This window comes from Gracilinanus agilis, chromosome 3 (genome assembly GCF_016433145.1).
Source record: "Gracilinanus agilis isolate LMUSP501 chromosome 3, AgileGrace, whole genome shotgun sequence".
Taxonomy (NCBI): Eukaryota; Metazoa; Chordata; class Mammalia; order Didelphimorphia; family Didelphidae; genus Gracilinanus; species Gracilinanus agilis.
The window spans coordinates 424,361,041-424,386,546 of record NC_058132.1 but is presented as its reverse complement, the minus strand read 5'-3'; the positions used below and the strand labels follow the sequence as shown (position 1 = coordinate 424,386,546).

General features: G+C 36.5%; 1 protein-coding gene across 1 annotated transcript in view; it reads left to right on the top strand.

Moving 5' to 3' along the window:
- Positions 1–24,768, top strand: part of PRDM15 (PR/SET domain 15) — a 204,593-nt gene extending 179,825 nt beyond the window's left edge. Inside the window, exons 20-24 of the mRNA XM_044670316.1 lie at positions 16,730–16,813; positions 18,561–18,736; positions 22,641–22,721; positions 23,373–23,582; positions 24,292–24,768. Of these exons, the coding sequence (XP_044526251.1) occupies positions 16,730–16,813; positions 18,561–18,736; positions 22,641–22,721; positions 23,373–23,582; positions 24,292–24,768 (1,028 nt within the window). The remainder of the gene's footprint in view (positions 1–16,729; positions 16,814–18,560; positions 18,737–22,640; positions 22,722–23,372; positions 23,583–24,291) is intronic.
- Positions 24,769–25,506: the final 738 nt, after the last annotated feature.

The window sequence follows — 25,506 nt, the reverse complement described above, 5'->3', positions numbered from 1 at the left end:
CTAAATGTCTCTTTTATATACTCTATTTTCCCCTCTAACACAGACTATTATAATATCCTTCTGATTGGATTTGTTGCCTCAAGTCTACAGGCTATTATCAACTCAGTTCTCAAAGGGATATTCCTAAAACACAGGTCTTACCATTACCACCTATTCAATAAACTCTAGTTTGTTACCACATTTTACACTTTATCCAATTTCTCATGACCTTTTGTACTAATCAAAAATAGAAATTATATATGAGAAATGAAGCAATATCATCTATCTCTGACCTAGGACACCAAGAACACAAGCAAGATAAAAACTTCCCAATCCTGACTACTTTCAGCAGCAAGGCCTTATGAGCCTACCCATTCACTTACCAGAGAACTCAACACCCCAATCCCCTACCCCTGCCTCAGGCTCTTCCCAATGTCACAACAAAGCTCATCCAGAAAATAAAGGAACCATAGGGAACAGGGGCAAGACATGTGTATGTGTTGTATATGTAAATGGGAAGGTGAGGCTGTGTGGAATTCCACTAAACCAAAGGGATAGAGTAGGTGAGACTACTTTGGTCACTCCAGTAGTCACTTGGGGCATAGACCTAGACTTGTGAAATGCAAATTACCAGCTTGGAAGGAGGCTGAGATGGCTTTAAGATTTGAACCTCAGGGAAACTGCTGTCAAAAGAGAGAGAAAGTAAGTAGAACAGGAATATATTAAAAAAAAAATTTACCAAAGATCTAAAAAGGAAGAAAACCCAATAATCTTGAGCATAAGCAGATAAACCAAGAAAAAAGGTCACAGAAGAGGAAATAGCCTCTAGACCAGGGAAAAGAGAATCTATGTATTTATGAATAAATATTTCAAAACAAAGGAAAAGTAACCAAAGCTGAGGAGGGAGATAACCCTATGGATTTTAGAGAAAATGAAATCATTTTCAAAATGTTCCTGCATAATTTAAAAGAGAAATCCTTTTGAAAGCAGGATTCATAGCTTCCATAGTAGATATAATTAACATAATAGAAAAACTTGAATCTATAGTGATGTTTCACCAAAGAAGCAAGAGAATGCCAATTCATAGAAGTAAAGGACAAGTCTGGAAAAAGAGAAACAAAAAGCAACAACATATTTTTAAAAAGCAAGAGGGGCAGCTAAGTAGCTCAGTATATTGACTAGACCTGGGTGGTCCTGGGTTCAAATTTGACTGGACAAGTCACTTATTCCCCATTGCCTAACCTTTATCCCTCTTCTGCCCTAGAAGCAATATTGTGTATTGGTAATGGAGAAGGTAAGGGAGAAAGAGAGACAGACAGAGACTGAGAGAGACAAAGAGAGAAATCTCCATACCAGCAAAACATGTTAATATTAAAGATATGCTTAGAGATAATTTAAAGATTATAAAGCTCCCAGAAGAACATAACATGTTAAAAAACCTGAATGATTATAATGAAAGGAACAATACAAGAAAACTACCCAGAACTTCTGAACACAGAAAATGGTGTCCATTGAAAGAATTTACTGATTGCCTCCAGGAAAATAACTGTATAAATGCTCACGACCCAGAGTGGTTAATTTTTTTTTTTTAAACCATTAACTTCTGTGTATTGGCTCCTTAGTGGAAGAGTGGTAAGGGTGGGCAATGGGGTCAGGTGACTTGCCCGGGGTCACACAGCTGGGAAGTGTCTGAGGCCGGATTCAGAGTGGTTAATTTTAACAATTCCACTGACAAACAAAATATATTGCAGTCTACCAGGGAAAGACCTTGAAATAAAAAGGAAAATTATTCTTCACCCACTGGAAGTCACAGGACAGTATGTAGTTCTGAAAGAATCTCCAAGTACAATCTGAGATATACCTTGCAAATTTAAGGCTATTTGTGAAAAAAGATAGACGTTCAATTTAATCATTCATTCAACACTTATCAAGTCCTTGCCCTAAAGGAACTTACAGTTTAATAAAAGACAACAAACAAACAAATAAGCTATATGCAGGATAAATAGGAAATAATTCACAGAAGGAGAGCACTAGAACTAAAAGGGCTATGAAAGCTTCCCTGTAGAAGGTGGGATTTTAGTCAATACTTAAAGAAAGCCAGAGAGGTCAATAGTTGATGTGGAAGAGGAGAGCATTTCAGGCGTGGAAGGCAACCTGAGAAAATTCCCAGAGCTGAAAGATGGGGTGTCTTATTTGTGAAAGAGCTAGGAGGCCAATGTCATTGGACAGAAGAGTTTGAGGTGGGGGATGTGTATAACAAAACTGAAAGGGTAGGAAGGGGATGGTTCTGAAGGGCTTTGAATGTCAAACACAGCATTTTTATATTTTCTCCTGAAGACCACAGAAAGCCATTAGAGTTTACTGAGTAGATGTTGACAAGCTCATACTTGCACTTTAGAAAAATCACTGTACTAGCTGAATCAAAGATGAATTGCAGTGAGAAGAAACTTGAAGCAGAAAAGTGTTTAGTGCAGAAGAGATGGCCTGGGAGAGAACTGAAGGGTCAAGGGATTAGAGGTCACAGTGCAAATGATGATTAGAGTTTTGTAGGGGACAGCAGAGGGAAAAGGGAAAAGCCAGTAGATTTGTAGTTGGGTAAGGAGATTTAAGAATCCTTGAATGTGGAGGTGGCACCTTTGTGGATGATGACAAGATAAAAAATATGTGACTGAGGTGGGAGAGAGGAGTAGTTCATAAAAAGTGGGTAAATCGAGGAACTGAGTGGTTAGGCTATTTGAGGAAGAGATTGGAATCCCCTAGTAGAATGATATGAGTTGGAGAGGAAAGAAAAATCACAAGGCAGGTATTAAACTCAGTGTGGTAAGGAAGTGATCCTGGGGATAGGGGCAGGTTTCAAAAGTGTAGACAACAGTTGCTGTGATTTTGATTGAGTGGTAGATATGAATAGCATGAACTTTAAAGGAAGAGAGGTTACTAAGTAATGGGAAAAGGGAGGAAATCTGAAAGTGGCAATGAGGAGCAAAGAGTATTCCAGCTCTTCCCACCTCAACCAATTTCCTAAGGAGAATGAGTGGAGGTGCAGTCAGTATTGAAAAGTATGGCCAGGGAAACTGTGTTGTCAGGGATAAGCCAGCTTTCAATAATAGCTAATTGTAATAAGAGGATTTTAAGGATGTAATATGGGACTGAAGCTAGGGTAAATAGCTGGTAGGAACAGGGAAGAAGGCAAGGCAAGGGACCCAAGGCTGGAGGTAATCAAGGGCCTAGGCTATAGGTAGTAGCTGGTTGGAATAAAGGATAGGCACTGTGGATAAGGGTTTGTGAATCCCTAAGGCAATATAGTGAATGAGGAAGGTACAATGATGAAGGTTGGTAGTTGAAGTCGTAGGAGAAATAAGGGAATATCTGAGTTTAGGGAATATAACACTGTGGTACCAAGGGTTGCAAGGGAGAGGATGAGTTAATCTAAGGCAGGCAACAACAGCAGGGAAACACAGACTGGATACTCAGGTTAGAGACAAAACACTAAAGGGATTAGACTGAGCCCTTCAAGTAAAAGGACACTTTACAGGGCCAGGTTAGAGCCAGCCAAGACAGCTTGAAACTGTCTTGAGGCTTTAATCAGTTTCACAAGAAGGGACTTGAAAGGAGTATTGAGGTTACACTTCCTTCAAAATGGATACCCTCAGCTTCCCTCAACTCCAGAGAGTATGTTATTCCTCTCTCTCTTTTCCCTCTCTTATTAATCAACTAATGAAGTAGCCAAAAGGTCTTGATTAAATACAACCAGGGTTTATTGTCTTCTAGGATAGATTGGCAGGGTAGAGGATACAAGGTAGCCCTAACAACCGCTTTGAGAAACTTTGAGTGGGGAAGGGAGGCAGGAACGTGAGACTGAGAAAGGACCTGCCTTAACTCAGCTCTCAGGTGGTTTTGTAATCAATGGGGTTAGGAAAGTTGGATACAATGATTCAATAGGTAAATTGTTGCAAGGGTAAGCCCTATTTGATTATTTAAAATATCAAGTTTAAACTAACACTCCGAACTACCCTCCTTTCAAACCCTCACAGGAATTCAGGTAGGGAAAATGAAGGTGGGAATAAGGTAGGGTAGGGAGATTCAAAGGAATTAGCTAAATTAACAAATCTCAAAAGATTTGTTTCAATCTAATTTCAATCTAAAGAAGAAGCTCAGATGGACCCTGATTCTCTCCACGAGTTCCCAGGACCAACTGTCAACTCTTTCCCAAGATTCTAAACTCTTTAACTGACAGAAGAACTCTGCAAATCAGTTATGCCCCCTCTCTTCACCACATAATAGATGGAAGGAGTAGAAGAAGAAAATATTTAAGATAAAGGAAGGTTTTTTTTTGCCTATGGAATGGACATTAGAAAATGAGACCTGAAGAAATTATTTGCTTCTGAAAACATCCCAGACAACAAAAGGATAAACAAAAAGGATAACCAAGAACAACAAAGTAATAGGAGACATCATCAAAAGATTTCTTTCTAAAGACCTTCATAACCTGAACTTTCTACCTTTCTAGTTTCCTTATACTTTGTTCCCTTCCACATAATATATTTTTCAGTGATAACTAGCTCCTTTGCTGTTCCTCATACAAAACACTTCACCTCCTAACTCTGCATTTTCACCAGCTATCCTGAATGCTTCAGCTGCACCCCCCCTCACCTCTGTCTCCTCTAAATTATCTCTATTCAGAGTGTGTACAGGTTTCTGACAGTATTCTTGTATAGGACTGTACCAAATAATTTATTTTGGTGTTTCTCTTGGGTTTTCATTATCTTTGCTACTTCTGATGTACCTGTAAATTTTTGCTAAAATGTTTATTTATGTCAGAACTGAGCTGTCCTCCCCAGAATGGTAGCAATAATATGTGAACCAACATCCAAAATGGTGGAAGAGAGTGGAGTCTGGTTCTAGCACAAAGGTCCTAAACAGAAATCATACAGAAGGATATGAGTAAGTAGAAGAAAAAGACTAAAAGAGTAAAGAAATATTATGGAATAAGAGAAATTTACAAAGTAAAACCAGATGAGAGTAACTCTTCAAAAAAGTACTAGTAGGGCTCCAGTAAAAGCATGCCTTTCCCCCACGGACCCTATGAGTACCTAGGAGAAATGATCCAAAAAATTAAAAAATGAAATTAGGTCCTTTAAAGAAATAATTGGAAAGAGAATAATTAACTTAGAATGGGAAGTAGACAACCTTTCCTAAGTAACAGTATCTGAATGAATAAAAGGTAGAGAATCTTATGAAAAATAATGGGAAAAGGGAAAAGGGGTAGGAAGTAAGCCAAGAAGTAATGCATATCAAACTAATTATAAAAGTAATTTTTAAAAATTTGCTGTTTGTTTAGTAGAAAAAATTAGGTAAACAAAATCTGGAAGTAACTGAAAATAATAACATTGTGTTTGAATAATCCTAAACACAGTATTAGGTTTAGGATTAGATTTGACCAAAAAAAAAAAAAAAACCTTTTGGGAGAAATTAGGTTTAGATTTGGATCAAAATCCTTTCAATTTCTAATCTTCTCTCTCTCTAAAACTAGTATTTAACTACCTTGTATTTATTCCCGTTACATTCTGTGAATAGCTCCTTATCTCTCCTGTTAAAATATAAGGTCTTTGGGAGTAGTGATTATTTCTTTTGTTCTATTTGTATCCTAAATGCACAACACAGCATATGTCATATACTAGTTGCGAAGACAATGCTTATTGATTGGTTTTAGTCCATATGCCACAGTAAGCACCAAATGGATTCATCACCTAGATACAGAAAGTTAGACTTTCTTTAAACATTAGACTCAAAGGAAAATTAATTACATCACAACTATGAATACAGGATGGGTTATATAAAATTAAAAAGTTTTTGCACCCAAAAAAGTCAATGCAATTAGAAGGGAAATAACCAACTGAAAAAAATTTTGCATCAAATATATAAGAATAAGAGCCATTTCCTAATAGAAAAATGATGAAAGGATATGAATAGGCAATTCTCCAAAGAACATGTAAGTCATCAGTAAACTTTCATATGAGAGATATGCATGTTAAATACTCTATACCTCACACCCATCTGATTAACAAAGATAGCAAAAAAAGGAAATGACAATTATTGGCAGGAGTTGTAAGAGGATAGACATATTTCACTTTTTGTAGTTATGATCTAAACATTCTGGAAAGCAGTTCTGAAATATATACCAAAAGTTGGCAAACTTTTCACTCAACCTTGGAACTATTAGGTACTGTGTAAGGGAAAAAGGGGGTTTGGGGTTTGGATATTAATATTTAAAGGTGTGGTCATCAAGAAGGGAATAAATATCAATTCTAAAATGATTTTAGTAATTTATTTATAAAATATAAGACAAAGAGTAGAAGTAGAGAGATGAGAAGAGTAGGTAAGAGAGGGTAGAGTAAGAGATCTAGCTTAAAGAACTAGGCTATGTACTCAGTCCCTGGCTTTACTCTGGCAGGGCTCCAGAGGTCCCAGCCAGAGAGCCTAAAAGTCAATTAACAAGGGGTTAGCCACGAGGGCTTCTCCCAATCAAGGGAGCCTCTGGGAGGCTAGTACCTCCAGGGAGGCTAAGGTACTCATCCTTCTTCACTCACCAAGTGTAGTTCTAAGGGAAAGACTTAAGAACAGTCTCACCAAGGTCTCAGGGTCCCAGGTCCAGCTAGCAGCATCTCCAGCTCCAAGAAAATGAACAAGAACTGGCCCACCGGAAGTTGTCACTCCCTTTTACAAGCGCTTCTTTTTCGTCACTTCCTGTGCCTTCCTCTTAGTCCAATCACAACAGACACTTTACTTAGGACTGCCCAGGGGGCAGTCAGTCAGTTCTGATTCATCACCCAGTCTTGCACACATGGGTTACAGACTTCCCAACTTGTGAATTAAGTGATGATGTTTTCACCTTTGGTGATTAAATCTAAAGATGGGCAGGGTAGGTTTAATCTCATTATCACAGTACATATACCAAGATGATCAAAGATGTTGGGAAAGGCTGTGTATAAAATAATATTTATAGCAGTACATGTTGTACAAAAAGAAACTGGAAACAAAAATAAGTATCCATCATTTATAAAATGGTGGAATAAATTATGATATATAAAAGTGATGGAATGTTAATAAAATATATAATGGCAATAAAGCATAAAATATATAAAATAGTAACAAAAAATCATAAAAGGGACATTGGAATCTGAAAACAATTTTAAAGGGCTTGAGAACTCTTATGAATGTATTATCCCACTGATGGGCAAACTTTTTAAAGAGGGGGCCAAAGGAAAGGAAATGTTCATCTATCAGTCTGTTTCTAAAGCAACTCTTTCAAAATTTCATTGTATTGTATCCTACTCATTGTATTTGTCAGAGTAGGAATAATGTTGCAAAAAAAAAAAATACACAATCACCAATTAAACATTTTTTTTAATACACAGAATATACAGTTAAGTTGGATACTTTGGGTACTACTATGTTAAATTTAATATATGCTTTTTGTGTCCTTTGCAAGTGGAAATGTTCCAATCTGCTAATTATTAATGAGTTCATAATAAATTATTTAAATCACCATAACTGTGATTCTAAGGTGACTTCTATGCAAAGGTAGGTAAAAGTGAAAATAAAGTGGAAACATGGTAATGTATGGTTCAGGAAGAAGTAATGAGAAGTCAAAGACTACATAGATTACATAAAAACTATATGTCTTTATATCATGAATACTTTTTTAAAGAAAGAAATTGCTAGGTTCCAGAAAAGTTATTATCCTTGGAGAACAAAACAGATTATATTTTAACAAAAAAAGAAAAGCTTTGTTGATATCAGAGTTATCCCTAACTCAGCTTTCTGTATACAATTATTTTGTATACATTAATTTATCAGTACTAGATTAGATGAGCAAAAAGCAAGAAAAAAGTAATAATGAGAAAAAGATATGACATGGAATTCAGAAAGATTAACACTGAACTGTTTTAAATAAGTAATATGACAATCAAAAATGAGAAAGCAAACATGATATTGTTTGGGAGATACCTAGAAGGAAATCTGAGTTTTCCCTGTAGTGCTGTGGACAATTTGGCTATGGCAATTTGGCTAAGGTAAACCAAAGGGTTTTACATCTGGGACTTCAGGTTTTACCTAAGAAGCCAACCCCAGGCTTGGGGAAGGACTCAGTCCACCTGTGAGTCCAGTCTCCTTAGTCTTTTTGAGACAACCTTTACATTTTTCCCTATCCCTTATTCCTCTATCCTTACAATATCAACACCATTTGAAACAATTTAATACAGAAACTTGACCAACATAAATCATCTGCCACAAGAAGACTAAAAGTGCCTGGAAAGCATCCTAGAAAACAACTGATTTTTGGAATGACCTCCAGGAATTGATGCAGAGTGAAAGGAACAGAACCAGAAGAACATTATACACAGAGACAGATACACTGTGGTAAAATCAAATGTAATGGATTCCTGTACTAGCAGCAATGCGATGATCCAATGATTGGGACAACTATGAGGGACCTATGAAAAAGAACGCTATCCACATTCAGAGGAAGAACTGTGGGAGTAGAAACACAGAAGAAAAACAACTGCCTGATCACATGGGAGGATGGGGATATAATTAGGGATATAGACTCTAAATAATCACTCTAGCGCAAATATCAATAATATGGAAATAGGTCTTGATTAATGACACATGTAAAACCCAGTGGAATTGTGTGTGAGCTATGGAAGGGGGTGGGTGGAGGAGAGGAATAGAACATGAATCCTATAACCATGTAAAAATGTTCTTAATTAATTGAAAGCTTTAAAATTAAAAAAAAATATAAATTACTGACATAATTCATTTGAAAAAAAGGAAACAATTGATTTTGTTTTCAAATACTAAGAGATGGCTACCAAAGGCAACATCAAGTTAGAATATAAGTTCATTTGCAAATTCTTCTGAAGGATGATAAACAGTATTATTTCATAAAGCAGAAAGAAGAAATAAAAGTCAATGTAAAGAGAAGCAGCTAGGTAACTCAGTGAGAGCCAATCCTAGAGACAAGATGTCCTGGGTTGGCCTCAGACACATCTAGCTGTTTGATCCTGGGCGAGTCACTTAACTCCAGTTGCTGAGCCCTTGCTGCTATTAAGATGCTATAGGTGTTATCATTTATTGATTATAAAAAAGGATGTGCTTTCATAGTCCAAAACACTACTATACAGACCCTTTTACAGTGTCTATCTATATATCAAAATCAATCAGGTTTCCAAATAATATCGTTCAGCGCTCAGATGTTCATTAATACCTAGCAAGGGATAAAACTGATATATTCTTTTTTTTTTTTTAAACCCTTACCTTCCATCTTAGAATCAATACTATGTATTGGTCCTAAGGCAGAAGAGTGGTAAGGGCTAGGCAATGGGTGTTAAATGACTTGCCCAGGGTCACACAGCTAGGAAGTGTCCGAGGCCACATTTGAACCCAGGACCTCCCATTCTCTAGACTTGGCTCTCAATCCACCGAGCCACCCAGTTGCCCCCAAAACTGATATATTCTTGCCAAAGGCATTCACCGCTATTTTAGAGAAGATTCATCAGTTAAAGAAGACCCCATAGTCAGCCTTGAAGACAAATTCCCTGTAGGTATTAGGTCATTAAATAATCTTTTTTGTGGATAGTATTGTGCTGATTGCATCAAGCTTTGGAATATTTCATAGCCTCTAAGAAGAGATATTATTACTCAAAGGAATTTGGCCTCTCCATCCACAGAGGTAATGAATATCTGTTGCCCAAAATATGCATTAGGTGGATATCCTATGAAGCTTGTCTATTAGTATGCATATCTGGACATAGATAGGGCAGATAGACAGTGAGTTGGGCCTGGAGTTGAACAAAAGGAAATTTAACTGGATTGCCTTCTGAATGAATGAAGAAGAAAAGTAAAAAATGTTACCAAAGAAGAATATGATAGAAAGAGAAGATAGGCATGGTTACATTAGAAGGGTAAGGGTAAGAGGCAGGCAGAGTTTTCCACTGATACCTTGGTAATAAAAGAAAAATAAGAAAATCCTCTAATTCATTAGTTTTATCTCCCTATGGTTAAATTATGCAATGATAAGAAGTCAGGACAAACTAGCATGGTTGCAATTTGTATCATTGGAAGTAGCTTCTATTAGAGAGACATTTAAGCAATTAAGTATTTTACATGAATTTGGCAGAATAATTCCTTTGGACTAAACAATTTATCCAAACAGAATATAAACAGAGTATAAATGAGATTAAAACCAAACTACATAAGACAACAAACTTTTTAAGGATCACCTAAAGCAAAGAGAAATGAAGCTGATAGGCTATCTCTGGCTAGACCTTCAAGGCCTAATTTAGGAGGACACTACCTATCTTCAGTTTTATAGGTTAAAAAATTTGTTTGCCACCCAGAAACAAGAGGTTGTTACAAATAAAATGAATATAGATGGATATATTAAATAATATTAATGGTTTATTGTTATCCATATTGGTAATTATGAAAGCCATGTGCCTGATAAGATCTAATTCAAATCACTGGCCATTACCTTCTGCCCATCTGGCTGCTTCATAAGAAAGAGAGTGTCTCCCAATCATATCAGGAGTCTTATACCTCTGTCTATGTAATCACACTTCCTACATAAGAGGAATCATGGGAAATGTAGTTATCAAGTCCTCTAAATGTCCACAGGAAGTTTATATCATGGACCTGAATATTAAGGCTCAATGAACCCCAAATTTCCAATAACACAGGTCTTAGGTTCAAAACCATACTCAGACACTTTCTAGCTGTGTGGTCTTGAGCAAGTCACTTAATTTCCATTGCCTAATCCTTTCCACTCTTCTGCCTTGAAACCAATACACATTATTGATTCTAAGATGGAAGGCAAAGATTAAAAAAAAAAACAAAACTTCAGCTCACCATAGGGGACCCATATTTACTGTTCAAGGCACCTTTCCCTGGTTTCTCCCTTAACACTATGGAAGCATAATATATTGGCCTTAATCTTTTAGACCTTATTGACTAGAGGGAAGGACAAGTTATATAACACCAAAAAAGTTATTTATCAATTAAGTGATTATATAAAATAGTGCTTTTTCAAAAGACAGTCAGACTTTGACATCATTGTAGCCTAATGTACTTAGAGAAGATCTTTCCTAGAAGGAAGGATTTGAGTTGGGTCCAATCAGATGCATAGTTTTCAGAGAAGTACAATGGAAGAAACCCCAGGATATATCAACAGTAGCACAGATAGCATAGGGTGATGGTAAGGCAGCAATGTATTAGAGAAAAGGGAATTCAACAAATATTTATTAAACTCCCACTTTGTGTAAGTCAATGTAGATACAAAGATGAAAATTATACAATCCCGATGTACATTCTTCAGTATAAAATGTACATGAAGTACTTTAGTAATTTCATCTATGTGGGTATTTCTTTCACCAAGACAGTAGTAGATGATCTTCAAGAATTTCTCTAACTTAAAAATTCAGCCTCCTGTGGTAAACTTTTGTGATTAGCTTCTTTGAATTTAGCTAGGATAACAAGCTTGGCCTATGCCAGAATTCTTTTCTAGGTAGGTAAGACCATCCAAAGATTATGCTTAGCTAGCATACTATTGCACAGTGAAGCATTGGACTAGGACTTGAATGGAGGAAATAAGTTAAATATGATTAATGCAAGCCTAGTTAGAAGGATAATAATAATTCAGATAAGAAGTGTTATGGGTTTAAGGTAGGGGTAGGGTGAGATAAAAAGTTGGCTACATAAAAAGAGGTTATAATCCCCTTCTCTAGAGTCTGAAATAGTACCTTGTACTTACATGCTGTTGTGCATACCATATACTTCAATATTGGGTTGAAATTGAAAAATCTGCATAGAGGTGATAATTAAGGCCATCATGAACATCACCAGGGAAGACGTTTTACTATAGCCTTTTTTTTAACCCACACTTCCCCTTCATGTATTTCATAATCAGATATCTATTAGTGTTCTTCTGGATAGACTAACAAAAGGGCTAATGTAATAATTTGGCTTGGAATTATAGATTAGGTCTGGGATAGTGGCAATATGTTAAGATCAAAATATGGAATCTGGCTGTAGATTCTAACATTTTTATTAATCAGAAAGAAGAGGGTGAGAGAAGAGTGAGGACATAGATCATTCTTAAAGAAAGGATTAAAATATAGCCTCCTTTTAACTGGCTTTTGGCCTATACTCTACCACAGTAATGCCAGTAGTTCTCAGACATCCCAACATGGAACTAGAAGAGAGTGAAATCTGGTCTGGCTCAGGTCACACCTAGTGAGCCAACTGTTAAGCACCTAAGGGGCATTGGCCTGCCTCCTGCTTCATTGTCCCCTGTCCTAATTGCTGATTTTCCTGCTGACTACAGGGGATACCAGTTTCAATTCTGTCTTCATGATCAAAGTCCCTTCAATAACTTCCTTCACACAAATAGGAATAGAAAAGAGCAAATGATTAGCTGTCCTTGTTGATCTCATCCGCTTACATGTGTTCAGTTATAGTCTTATGTAGATGACTCCCAAATCTCTCTCCATTTCCAACGGCCTACTGGACATCTCCTAAACTCTTTGAAATTTAGTTCCTCATTTGGGAAATAAGGGAGTTAAACTAGATGACTTCTAACATCCCTTTCAGCTCTAAATCTTCCTATGATCATAAACTTTCAAACTAAATATTCTACCAGCATCTCAAATTTAATCTGTGAAACTCAGCATCTTCTCTTCCTAAATCTTCTCTTCTCAACTTCCCTTGTTTCTTTTTAGGGAACAACCTTCCTCTTAGTCATCCATGTTTGTAATTTTCCCCCTTCCTTAAACCCTACCACACTCACCAATCTAGTCAGTTACCAAGTCTTACCAATTCTTACTACATTATTTCTTAAATCCATATGTCTTTTCCTATTCATCCATTCACATCAACTCTCTCCTATCCTAGACCATAGTAATAGCTTCCTAACTGTTTCTCCTACCTCTTACCTCTCTCCTCTTCAATATATCCTTCCTACAACTGCCAAAATAATCTTCCTGACACAGTTCTGTGTTATTTCTTTATTCAACATGAATTTTTAGTGGTTTCAAATAACCTCCAATATAAAATCCCTATGCCTTAGCCAAGGATTTAGTCTTGCTCTAAGCCACCTTTTCAGGTCTATTACTCGATTTGGTGTTCCTGTCAACTTGGACTACTATATGTTCCACAGAATTGACATACATTCAACATAAGCCATCCCTCTTTTCTGGAATGCACTCCTTGTTTCTGTCTTTTAGAGTCTTTTCCTTATTTACTTCTGCTCAAAAGCCACACTAGCCATTAAGGTTTCCTTGAGTCTCCTAGTTGTCCGTGCTCTGTTGCTCTGTTCTCAGATATTCCTAGAAAACTTTGTCTAATCTTTCCCTTGCCTTTTTCACTTCCCATCTTTTATTATGTTTATCTATGTGCGTATTGTGTCTTTACAACAAAAATATGAGCTCCTTGAAAGTAGTTGTCCTTTTTATCCCAGGAGTAAGTAGCACAATGCCTTCTATGTAATAGGAACTTAAATACTGAATTGAATTGAACTCAATTGCAAATCTGACAGAAGCCTGACAACTTTATCCCATCTTTAATTTGAATTAGGAAACAAACTTAAGTCTGGAAATAATTATTTATCCATTACTTGAGTGACAGTCCTAATAAGACCTAAATTACTGTCCTAGTTATTTTTTTACAAATGCTTTAAGGTTATTTTTGGTTTCAAAGAAAATAATGGAAAAAGTAATTTCTTTTTTTTTACCTTCTCTCTTGAAGTCAATACTGTGTATTGGTTCCAAGGCAAGAAGAACAGTAAGGGCTAGACAATGAAGGTTAAGTGACTTGCCCAGGGTCACATAGCTAGGAAGTGTCTGAAGTCAGATTTGAACCCAGGACCTCCCATCTCCAGGCCTGACTCTCAATCCACAGAGCCACCTAGCTGTCCAGGAAAAAGAGAAACTGATCATACTCTTCATATTATTGTCTACATTTAGTGGTTATTCCTTTAAATAAATGATTTTATGATAAATTACCATATCCAAGCAAAGAAGAATCTCAAAGAAAACTATTGAAGAATCTTCTTTGTAGCCAGCAGAGGTCTAGGGAAAGATGGAACGTTCCTGGATCTGTTTCAAAATTGTACCTTTACCAGCTATTTGGGCAATTCAGATTATGTCCTCACATTAGCTAATGAGAAGGTAATTCCTAGAAATCTCAGGAGGGCTGAAGCATTCCAAATGGGCCACACCAGCACTGAAAAGGTCCCATTGCTGACACCATCAGTATTGTTTCAGCTTTTAATTATTTTAGGGTTTTAGGTTAGTGATTGACTATATGAAATAGCAGAGCTCTGATGAGAAGATGATCCTTCTTAACTCTTATTTATGATGCAGAAATCTGTTATTATTACAATTTTGGAAACTACTGTTTCTTACTTAATGTTACTGAGGTCTTCCCAGAGTTTTTTTCCAGTGAGGCAAAATAGAAAAATTGCCTATTAACTTGTATAGGTGATTGGAAAACAAACATAAAATCCTAATGCAGAAGTTCTTAATTTCTAGTTCATGAATTTGTTTCCTTAGCATTCTCACTATATTTCAATATAATTGGTTTCTTTTGTAATTTGTAATCCTGCATATTTTATACACTTAAAAGTATTAGCTGTCACTGGCCATTTTTTCTTCTTCTTATATACAGTTTCATTTGGTGATTGTATTAGCTCCCATGTATTCAAATATAATCTCTATGTTAATGATTCTCAGATCTCCTTATCTAGCCCTACCCTCTTTTATGATAGACTTGCATCTTACAGCTAGCTATGGTATACTTCAAATTGGATATCCCATTGATATCTTTAACTCAAGATGTCCAAACATTAATTTTTTTACCCCCAAACCTTCCCCAATTCCCTAGTCACTAAATCTTAATCATCCTCAATTCTTCTCTCCCACTCCCCCCACTTTTTTTTACAAATACTTAACAAAAGCAGGTTCATTTAGCCTTAACATAACAAGGAGATGCAGCAAGGATAGAATGGCATCTAACTTCCCTAAACAGAAAGGCTGCCAAGGTCTATTGATTTTACCTTCACAACATCTTCAATATGCTCCCCCTTTTCTCCTCTGATTTTGTCACCATTTCGGTTCAGATCCTTATTACTTCACACCTGGATAATAGCTTACTGGTTGGTCTCTCTGCCACAGATCTCTCCCCACTCCAGGCAGTCCTACACTCAGATATCAAAGTGGTATTCCTAAAGCCCAGGTTTTACCATGTCAGTCCCGCTCCATTCTCCTACTCAGCCAACTAGAATGGCTCCTTATCACCTGTAGGATCAAATATAAAAGTCCTGTATTTGGTAGTCCAAGTCCTTCCTTAATAATCTGCCTCCTTCTGTATTTCCAGTCTTGCACCTTACTCCACCTTGTATTCTCTGATCCAGTGACATTGGCCTCTCTGTTATTCTTCAAACAAGGCATCCTATCTCCTAACCCTGGGCATTGTCACTGACTATCCCCAAAGCTTTGAATTCTCTTCTTCATCTCTTCCTCCTAGCCCCTAGTTTCCTTTAAGTTCTAATTAAAATCCTACCTTTCATAGGAAACTTTTCCCAATCCCCCTTAATGATTATCTCCTAATTATCCTGTATATTATCTATGCCTGCTTGTTTGCATATTCTCTCTCCTATCAGACTGTGAAATCCTTGAGAACAGTCATCTTTTGTCTATATTAGTATCCCTAATGCTTAGCATGTTGCCTGGTGCACAGTACGGACTTAATATTTATTGACTGAGGACATTAAGCTGAGAAGGGATCCACTGGCTTCACAAGACTAACAGTGTATGAACCAAAAAAATTTTAAGAACTCCTTTTTGATTACCAAGGGAAATTATATTAATGTATGCCTCTTAGGAGAGGGCAGTTAAACCTTTGGTTAGAAGCTTTCCCTTGGGATTTGAAATGAAGATGGAATAGAGGAAGATGGTTGTAGGAGGAACTTTGGAATCTTAACATTAGGGAGCAAAGGCTTCAATGTCAGTATAACCACATATAGACTTGTATACATGCACCCATTCAATAATAGGCAATGCAGTTTCACCTACAGTCATTAAAATCCTAAATAACAGCCATATCTGTGTCCCCAAAAAGGTGAATATCATACATTCTGAAAATACATTGTAGCAGTCACAGTTCTTTTTTTTTTTTTTTAACCCTTAACTTCTGCGTATTGACTTATAGGTGGAAGATTGGTAAGGGTAGGCAATGGGGGTCAAGTGACTTGCCTAGGGTCACACAGCTGGGAAGTGTCTGAGGCCAGATTTGAACCTAGGACCTCCTGTCTCTAGGCCTGGCTCTCAATCCACTGAGCTACCCAGCTGCCCCACACAGTTCTTTTTTTTTTTTTTTTTTATTAACCCTTACCTTTTGTCTTGAAGTCAATATTGTGTATTGGCTCCAAGGCAGAAGAGTGGTAAGGGTAGGCAATGGGGGTCAAGTGACTGTGACTTGCCCAGGGTCACACAGCTGGGAAGTGTCTGAAGTCAGATTTGAACCTAGGACCTCCTGTCTCTAGGCCTGGTTCTCCATCCACTGAGCTACCCAGCTGCCCCACACAGTTCTTTTAACACAGTAGACATCTACAAATACTGAAATGAATCAGTCATTGCTCTTTTTTCCATCACCAGCTTCTCATCTTATCTCTATAATTAAATGTAACTTTCTGTTGCAGGGATTAAAGATTTCATGTGTGAATTGTGTGGAAAGACTTTTAGTGAAAGAAATACAATGGAGACCCATAAACTTATTCACACAGGTAAATATCATTCTATAATATCTCCAGCAGATATTACAACTAATTTGGATGACCCCACCCTCAATACTTTAATCAAAATAGTATAATGTTTTCTGGACCAAAAAAAAAAAGTCAGTATTGATATTTAGAATGTATTAGAGCAGTGATGGGCAAACTACAGCCCACAGGTCAGATGCAGCCCCCTGAAATGTTCTATCTAACCATTTAACATTATTCCTAATCTGACGAATACAATGAGTAGGATACAATACAATGAAATTTCGAAAGAGTTGCCTTAGAAACAAACTGACAGATGAGCATTTCCTTTCCTTTGGCCCCCTCTTTAAAAAGTTTGCCAATCACTCTATTAGAGTATATTAGGATTAGAGTAGATAGAATACATATTAAATAAGAAAACAATTTATTATCCTACCTTTACTTTTAAATCTACCTTATATCTGTTTACTAGTGTCATAATATAAAGCCTAAGCGTATTTGGGGGGAGGATTTTTTTTTCTTACATTTAGCCCAATTTTTAGGCATTGGTCTTACTGGCTTGTGGTAATAATAAACATGACTGAGTAAAGCTATTGTTTTCAAAGGCTACCAGTTGTCTTTCCCTAATCCAGTCTTTCTCCCAGACAAATGTCAGAATTATCTTCCTAACTCACAGGTCTGACTTTTACACTCTTATTCAAAAACCTGTTGAGATTCCCAAGACGGAATAAAATGTGTAAACTCATTATTCATTAGCCAGCCATTTAAGGCATTTTGCAGTCTATCTCCAAGTTATCATTTGACTTCATTTTTAGTTATCTCTCCAAATTCTAGGCAAACTAGCTGTTTCCTGAGTTTGTCTAATACTTTCCCATGACTGTGTAAACTGGAACATAAAGCTTTAATCTCAGCCTCTTTAATTTTTTTCCATTAAAGACAAGCTGAGATGACCTAAAGTCTTTCTTGATTCCCTTTTACCCTCCCTACCCTCCAGGATCTTTCCCACCTCCCATTTTCCTAGAGCACTGCCCTGATTTCTTCATTGCATTCCAACTTAGTAATATGTGTCCATGTTGAACACAACACTCCATATTAGATTGTAAAATTCTTGAAGCCAGGGACTGTCATTTCTTTTTTGTGTACCCAACAATTAATAAATTGTTAGATACTTTATTGAATATAATTGTTATTCCATTATAATAAAAAAGGTGAATTTAATTTTTCTATTTTCCTTTATTTGTTTCTGAGGTTGTTATGCCCTAATATAGCTCCATTCCCCTCCAGCCCTGCCACCTGTGAGCCTCCCACCTTACCCCCTGCGAACTCTCATTGGCTGCTGGGCAGAGGGGTAGGGCATGTGCAAAAATGGCCTCAGGAGTAGTGGAGAGGGGGAGGGGAGCAGCTCTGCCTGAGTCCTTCTGCCTTTCTAGTAACCAACTCTGGGGATGGGGGGGATGGGGGAGTAGCTGTGTGCCCACAGAAAGCACTCCATGTTCCATCTTTGAACCCTGTGCCATAGGTTCACCATCACTGGTCTATGGTATCTTATAACAAAATGTAATTTCATTGATCATCTTCTAATTAGATTTGGTTTTGCTTTAGCTTTGTCTTAAATTGTATCCTAGTTTCTAATTCCATTCTGCTATCATCTTGTTAGTAGGCACTTAATATTTGCTGAATTTTGAAATTGGTTTAACTTTTATTTTACTCTTTTATTAGCACACTAATTATATCTGTAACTTTATTTTATTTAAATCTTTTCCTTATGAAGTGGGAAAACAGTGGACCTGCTCTGTGTGTGACAAAAAGTATGTCACAGAGTATATGCTTCAAAAACACATTCAGCTAACTCATGACAAAGTAGAAGCTCAGAGTTGTCAGCTATGTGGAACAAAAGTTTCAACCAGGGCTTCAATGAGTCGGCACATGAGGCGCAAGCACCCAGAGGTGAGTTAACATTTGCTAGTATAATGTTTGGTGATGGTAATTGTATAAGGAAGAACTTCCCTCTGTAGGAAGATAGTTTAGGGAAAGATACTTAGCATAGGGGCAGGCCTTATATACTCTAGCACCATAGTGGCAAATCTATGGCACACATGCCAAAGAGGGCACTGAGAACATCCCACCATTACCCAGCACAGAGTTTGCCAGAGATTACTAGAAAACCAGAGAGACTTGGGGCTGGGTTGCTCCCCTCCCTCTCTCCACACACACCTGAGGACATCACCTGCCCTTCTAAGAGATTTGCCAACACTATGTGTCATTTGAAATTTATAAATATGTTATAAGCCCTGGAAGACTTCTTCTCCAAGGGATCCCTGCTACAACTTCCCCTGACAAATCCCACTTCCTTTGTGGGAGGTGTCAGGGAAAGTATAAAAGAGAAAGTTTGGCGCTTTTTCTCTCTACCCTGGAGGCTGGCTGACTCTCTCCACCCTGGAAGTTCTTCTCTTCTACCCTGAGCTCTGGCTAGCTCTCTCTACCCTGAGACCCTGATCTCTCTCTTGGCACCTTTTTCCCTTTCTTCCTACCTCCTAGTTTTCCCTAGACCTTCCCTTTCCTCACCTAAGTAAAACCTAGTTATTCAAAACCCTAAAATTGCTCTCTGATCATTTATCTGAGCCCCTGAAGGGCTCTGATCAATTTCTCACCCCCACCTCCCCCCACTCCCCAGGCTGGGGAGATACCTTCCTTTCCCTTCCTCTACCTTCCTCTCTCCTTTCTCCCATTCCTCCAATCTTTCTACCTTCTGCCTTTCACCCACACACACTACCCTAGCACTATGCCTTGGTGCTTAAAATAAGTGCTTGAATTGAATTGAATTTGGTATAACTTAGTACTTTCACAACTTGAGGACTTCCAAAGAATTTTTTTAGTAATTATTTATTTGTAAAGACGCTCAGTCATTTCCATTTCTTTGCTACCCTGTGAGCCATTCTTTTCATGGGATTTTCTTGGCAAAGATACTGGAGTGGTTTACCATTTCCTTCTCCAATGGATTAAGGCAAGCAGAGGTTCAAGTAGTTTGCCAAGGGTCACACAGCAAATAAGTGTCTAAGGCCAAATTTGAACTCCATAAATATTAGGTCATGAATATCAATGCATTTCTTACTCAACATTTAATATGTTCATTTTAATCTAATTTCCATATTAAAAATAACTGTCCACAGATTTTTAAGCAGTTAATCTGACTTCATATTCATCGTTTGTTAGGATGATAAGACCCATTTAATATACTACTTTTTCACCATTATTCCTTTTATTTTTTCTATCTGAGCTAGTATATAATTTGCTGTTTTACTAATTACTAAGCCTGTAATTTGTTTTATCCGTAAAAAATAGTGAAGTAGGGGACCAGTAGGCCAAATAGCTAAAGAACTCTGATTAAAACATGAATCTTTGTCATATACAATTTGCTTTTTAATATAATAAATTCAATGTATCAGTTTCAGAACATCCCAAATATTTGTCTGTTTCTTTCTAAAAAATTTTTTTTTCTTTGATGCTTTAAAAAAAATTTTTTTTCGGGGGCAGTTGGGTAGCTCAGTGGATTGAGAGCCATGCCTAGAGATGAGAGGTCATAGGTTCAAATCTGGCCTCAGACACTTCCCTGCTATATAACCTTGGGCAAGTCACAAACCCCTATTGCCTAGCTCTTAACACTCTTCTGCCTTCGAACCAATACATAGTATTGATTCTAAGATGGAAGTAAGAGTTTTAATAATAAATAAATGAATGAACGAATAAATAAAAACATTTTTTTCAATGAAACTCTTTTCTGCTTTCTGTTTTGGCACCCTATCAATAGCTTCCCATTCCTATTTTCTTACTACTTCCCCCCTCCATTTCATCTCCTCTAAATATAAAATGGGAAACACAGTCCTTATAACAAATAAGTAGAATCAAGCAAAATAAATCCATAAATCTGCCAAAGACAAAAATATTTGTCTAATTCTGTTGCTTCAGTCTCCCTATGGGGAGAAAGACAACATGCTTCCTTGCTCTTCTGGAGTCACATTGATCAGAATTCTTAAATTTTTGAAAGTTAATTTTCTTTTAAAATGATGTTGTTACTGCATAAAATGTTCTCTAAGTTTTGTTCAAGTATCAGCTCATACAATTCTCAGGTTTCTCTGAAAACATTGCCTTCATTATTTCTTACAACTTAATAATATTATATTATATTACATATCCATACTATTATTTATTCAACCATTCCTCAATTGTTTCCAGTTTTTTGCTACAATAAAAAAATTGTTGCTATGAATTTTTTTGACATGGGTCCTTTTTTTTTTTTTATATAGGTCTAATATTGTTATATTTGGGTCAAAAGGTTTGCGGTTTAGTGGCTTTTGAGGCATAGTTACAAATTGCTTTTCATAGTGGCTGGACCAGTTCACAGACCCAGTAACAGTATAACTAGTGTGCCTTTTTCCCCCCACATCCTCTCCCAAATTCAGATGTTATAATTTGCATTTTTCTAATTAATGGTGATTTTGAGCATTTTTTTCTCATGGATCTTACTCGCTTGGATTCTTTGAGAACTTCCTCTTCATATCCTTTTAATAATCCCTCTAGACTGTGACACTCCTGGCTGTGCTTCAGACTTTCTGGACTTCCTCATGTCTCATCTGTAATCTCACCCTGGAAAATCTCTCTACTATGCCAGCCCTCTTCTAGTATTGGTGAATTCTTTCATTTTGTGTAAGGTCCAGACTAAACAATCTTTATTCTTCTCCAAGCTGTGTTTCTGACTTTCTAGTTCTGACTAAACACTTTGTCTCTGTCAAGGCACCTCACCATCTTCATATCTCTTCACTTTTCCCCTACACTTTTCGTATATTCTTTCTTCCTTTAAGACTGTAAGCTCCTTGAGGGCAGGAATTGTCTTTCTTTTTACTTATACCTGTATCCCCAGCACTTAGGACAGTGACTGGTATATAGTAAGTATTTAATAAATAAATAATAAATGCCTTGCCTTACCTATTGGGAATAGCTGTCATTATATATTTAAGTTACTTCCCTATATTGCTCGGATATCAAGCATTTTTTGGAAAAGCTTTCTCAAAAGATTTTTTTCTCAATTCATTGTTTCCTTTCTAATTTTAACTGCATTAATCTGGTTTGTAAAAAACCTTTTCAATTTTATGTAATCAAAACTTTTTATTTTCTATCATTTTTTTCTGTCTCCTATAAGGTCATGAACTCTTTCCCTATCTATGAGAATGTGTTACCTTAAAGTTTTGAGACAGTCTTTTTATAATGTATATAATTACTTCCTAAATAGGAGTTTAATCTGTTTAAACAATTTTATCTGTTTAACAAAGTCCAAAATTTTGCATAATCAATTTTTTTCTTCAAATGGAATATGTATCAGCTGCATCCCTTATGTACTAGACATTGCAGAGAAAGACACAAATCTTGAATTGCTTGAAACATAAACTGAAAACCAAATAAAAATACAAAGAAAATAAGTGTTTTGAAAGGGTTGGGGTCATTTTGATTTCACATATATTTTGTTTCCTTTCCTACTTTCTAATCTATCTAATCACTTAGTTTATTTTGTTCAGTTCTGTTATTCAGAGATGTAATACAAATTTGTAGTTTAGCCACATCCTTCACTTCTTTTTCTTCCTCTGGCTAATGATCTTTAGGCTATTTTACTGCCTCTTAGTACTGCCATCAACAACAAAGTGAGAAGGAAAGGGAAAAAAATTATAATAGGTATTATTCCAGTTACAACAAAGCATTACTTTGCCTACATTTTTGCATGCTTAACATTTACTTAATCAGCTAATCCCACAAATTCAATGACTTATAAAGCTTATTGCTTTCGTTTTTTCCCCTGTAGGTCCTCTCAGTTAGGATTGATGATTTGGATCACCTCCCAGAAACAACCACCATTGATGCCTCTTCAATTGGTATAGTTCAGGTAACTGAAAGGAAACTCACTGAAATATATAAACCATTAACTGCAAATTTCTTCCTGGTATAGTTATGTTTTCAGGGGAATGTAAGACCTATAGCAAAGATGGGCTGATCACCTAGCTAGAGTGATAACTAATATCCATGTAATATCAAGAGATCTAGAAAAAAGGTGGGCAAGAAAGGTGAATTTTGGGGAGGGCACTAATAAGGGTTTTATAGGGGGCAACTGGGTGGCTTAGTGGATTGAGAGCTAGGCATAGAGATGGGAGGTCCTAGCTTCAAATCTGGCCTCAGACACTTCCTAGCTGTGTGACCCTGGGCAAGTCACTTAACCCCCATTGTCTAGCCCTTACCCCTCTTCTGCCTTAGAAAGAATACACAGTATTGATTCTAAGATGGAAGGTATGGGTCTAAAAGAAAGTTTTATAGAATATAGAAGATCTCCAGATACATCAAAATAATCATTACTATGAACAACCAGTACTGGTTTTTATGTTAGTTTAAGATTCATTCACAAATCCTGAAAGATGATCGATGAGTACTTGGACTTTTCCCCCTATATAGATATTGTGACTGTTTTGTGGTTAGTTTTTAACTATTGTATAATCCTATCAAAATGAGCTTGTCAACTACTAAAATTGGTATTTTCCTATAGCCTGAACTAGCTTTGGAACAGGGAGAATTACCAGAAGGGAAACATATAAAAGTTGCCAAACGAAGTCACAAACGAAAACAAAAACCAGATGAAGAGGAAGAAGCACTGGTATCTGAGGATCCCACATTCAGTGAATACACAGAAAAAGAAACTGAATTCACAGGAAATGTGGGAGATGAAACAAATTCTGCTGTACAAAGCATTCAGCAGGTCAGTGCAGTTAGTCCTTTACTGTCAAAGTAAAGTAGAATCCAATTAGAGAAACTGGAATCCTGAAAACCAAAGACTTATTCTATAGAAATATAAGATATTAAAAAGAATAATGGACTCAGATAATCTTTTTTTTTTCTTTTCTTATAGTAGAATCTGCTGATTAAGGATATCCTTCACCAAATGTGCTTTGTTTTTTGTTGTTATTTCCAGGATATCAGAACACCTCTTCTTTGTTAACTAGATTTAAAAAGTTATTACTGATCTCTATTTACTAGGCTGTTGCTTTTTCCCCTTACTGGTTAACTCTTTGGTAAATCTTATTCTAGACTTTCTAGCCTTATCTTTGGTGTGAATTTTCAATCACCAATGACAATTTTATTTTGAATATTGAATAGTATGCTGAGAGCTTTGTTCCTCAGTCCTTTTCAGGATTGGTGCTCTTAATTTTTTTCTGATTGTTAAGGTTTTGTGTATGTTTCTAGATCTTATCTGTCGCTATATCCTTTTCTTTTATTTAATTTCTTCTAACCTCAGTTAATCTAAATTAATCTTCCATGAAAATACTACTATTTTGAAGCATGAAGTTTTATTTACACCTGCCCATTCCCACTGCATTATACTAACTTCACCATAATGGTAAAGAAAATGTTTTAAAATTTGAAAAAACTTTCAAACATAAACATATGATTTTATGTGATCTCTCCAGGTGGTGGTGACCCTTGGTGATCCAAATGTCACAACGCCGTCTAGTTCAGTTGGTTTGACCAACATTACAGTTACTCCCATCACCACTGCAGCTGGGACCCAGTTTACAAATCTTCAGCCCGTGGCTGTTGGTCATCTTACAACCCCAGAACGCCAATTACAGCTTGACAACTCTATTCTGACAGTGACATTTGACACTGTCAGTGGGTCAGCCATGTTGCACAACCGCCAAAATGACATTCAGCTTCATTCCCAACCAGAAGCCTCTAATCCACAGTCTGTTGCCCATTTTATCAATCTCACCACCCTTGTCAATTCCATTACTCCTCTGGGGAACCAGCTAAGTGAACAGCATCCTCTAACCTGGAGGGCCGTGCCTCAGACTGATGTCCTCCAGCCCCAGCAGCAACAAGGACAGCCACCAACAGGACAGTCACAAGTTCAGACGGAGCAACAACAGCAGATGTACAGTTATTAAGTTATATTATAAAAACTTTTATGAGAACTATAAGGAATAAAAACATTTTTAAACTTTGAGATTTGTTGTTATATACCAAACAAAGGAATAAAAAATCCCAGCTACATCATAGATCACAATGTAAATGAAATCCAAACTGTGCAAAAGCATTTCTAATCCCCACCACATCCATGTGTTCAGTTCTGTCACCTAAAAAACTTGAGAGGTGGCCAACTTATAGTTAAGTTCAGGTCACCATACACTATATAAGGTAAAGAAGTCAAAAATACTAAACATGCTTTTAGTCTTTCTACTTAAAAACAAAAAAAATTATTGATTTTTCTTGGGGTGAAGAATGGGAAACCTAAGTGTCAAGAGAAAATACTCATACTAAATAGCATTATATTTTCCTTTTCAAAATTGCCATCTCATAAAGCACATAATTAAAAAACATATTAAAAATTAGAAAAGGAGATTTAAATGTAATGGAAATTTGCTTTGCAATTATAAAACAAACATTAGGCCAGTTTCCTTAATTTTGGAAGCCAATAAAGTAAACAAAGAGTAATATTGTCCCCTTTAAAATTTTATTTCACTGTTGCAACCATGTACTAAAATCAAATGTGAAATAGCTTAATGACCTTTTCAAGCAATGTTTTAAGATGAAAGGTTGTCACAGTGAACAAATCTATAATGTGAATTTTCTTAACTTAAACCATCAAGATTATCTTCTGTAACTTGCCATTTTCATTCTTTTTC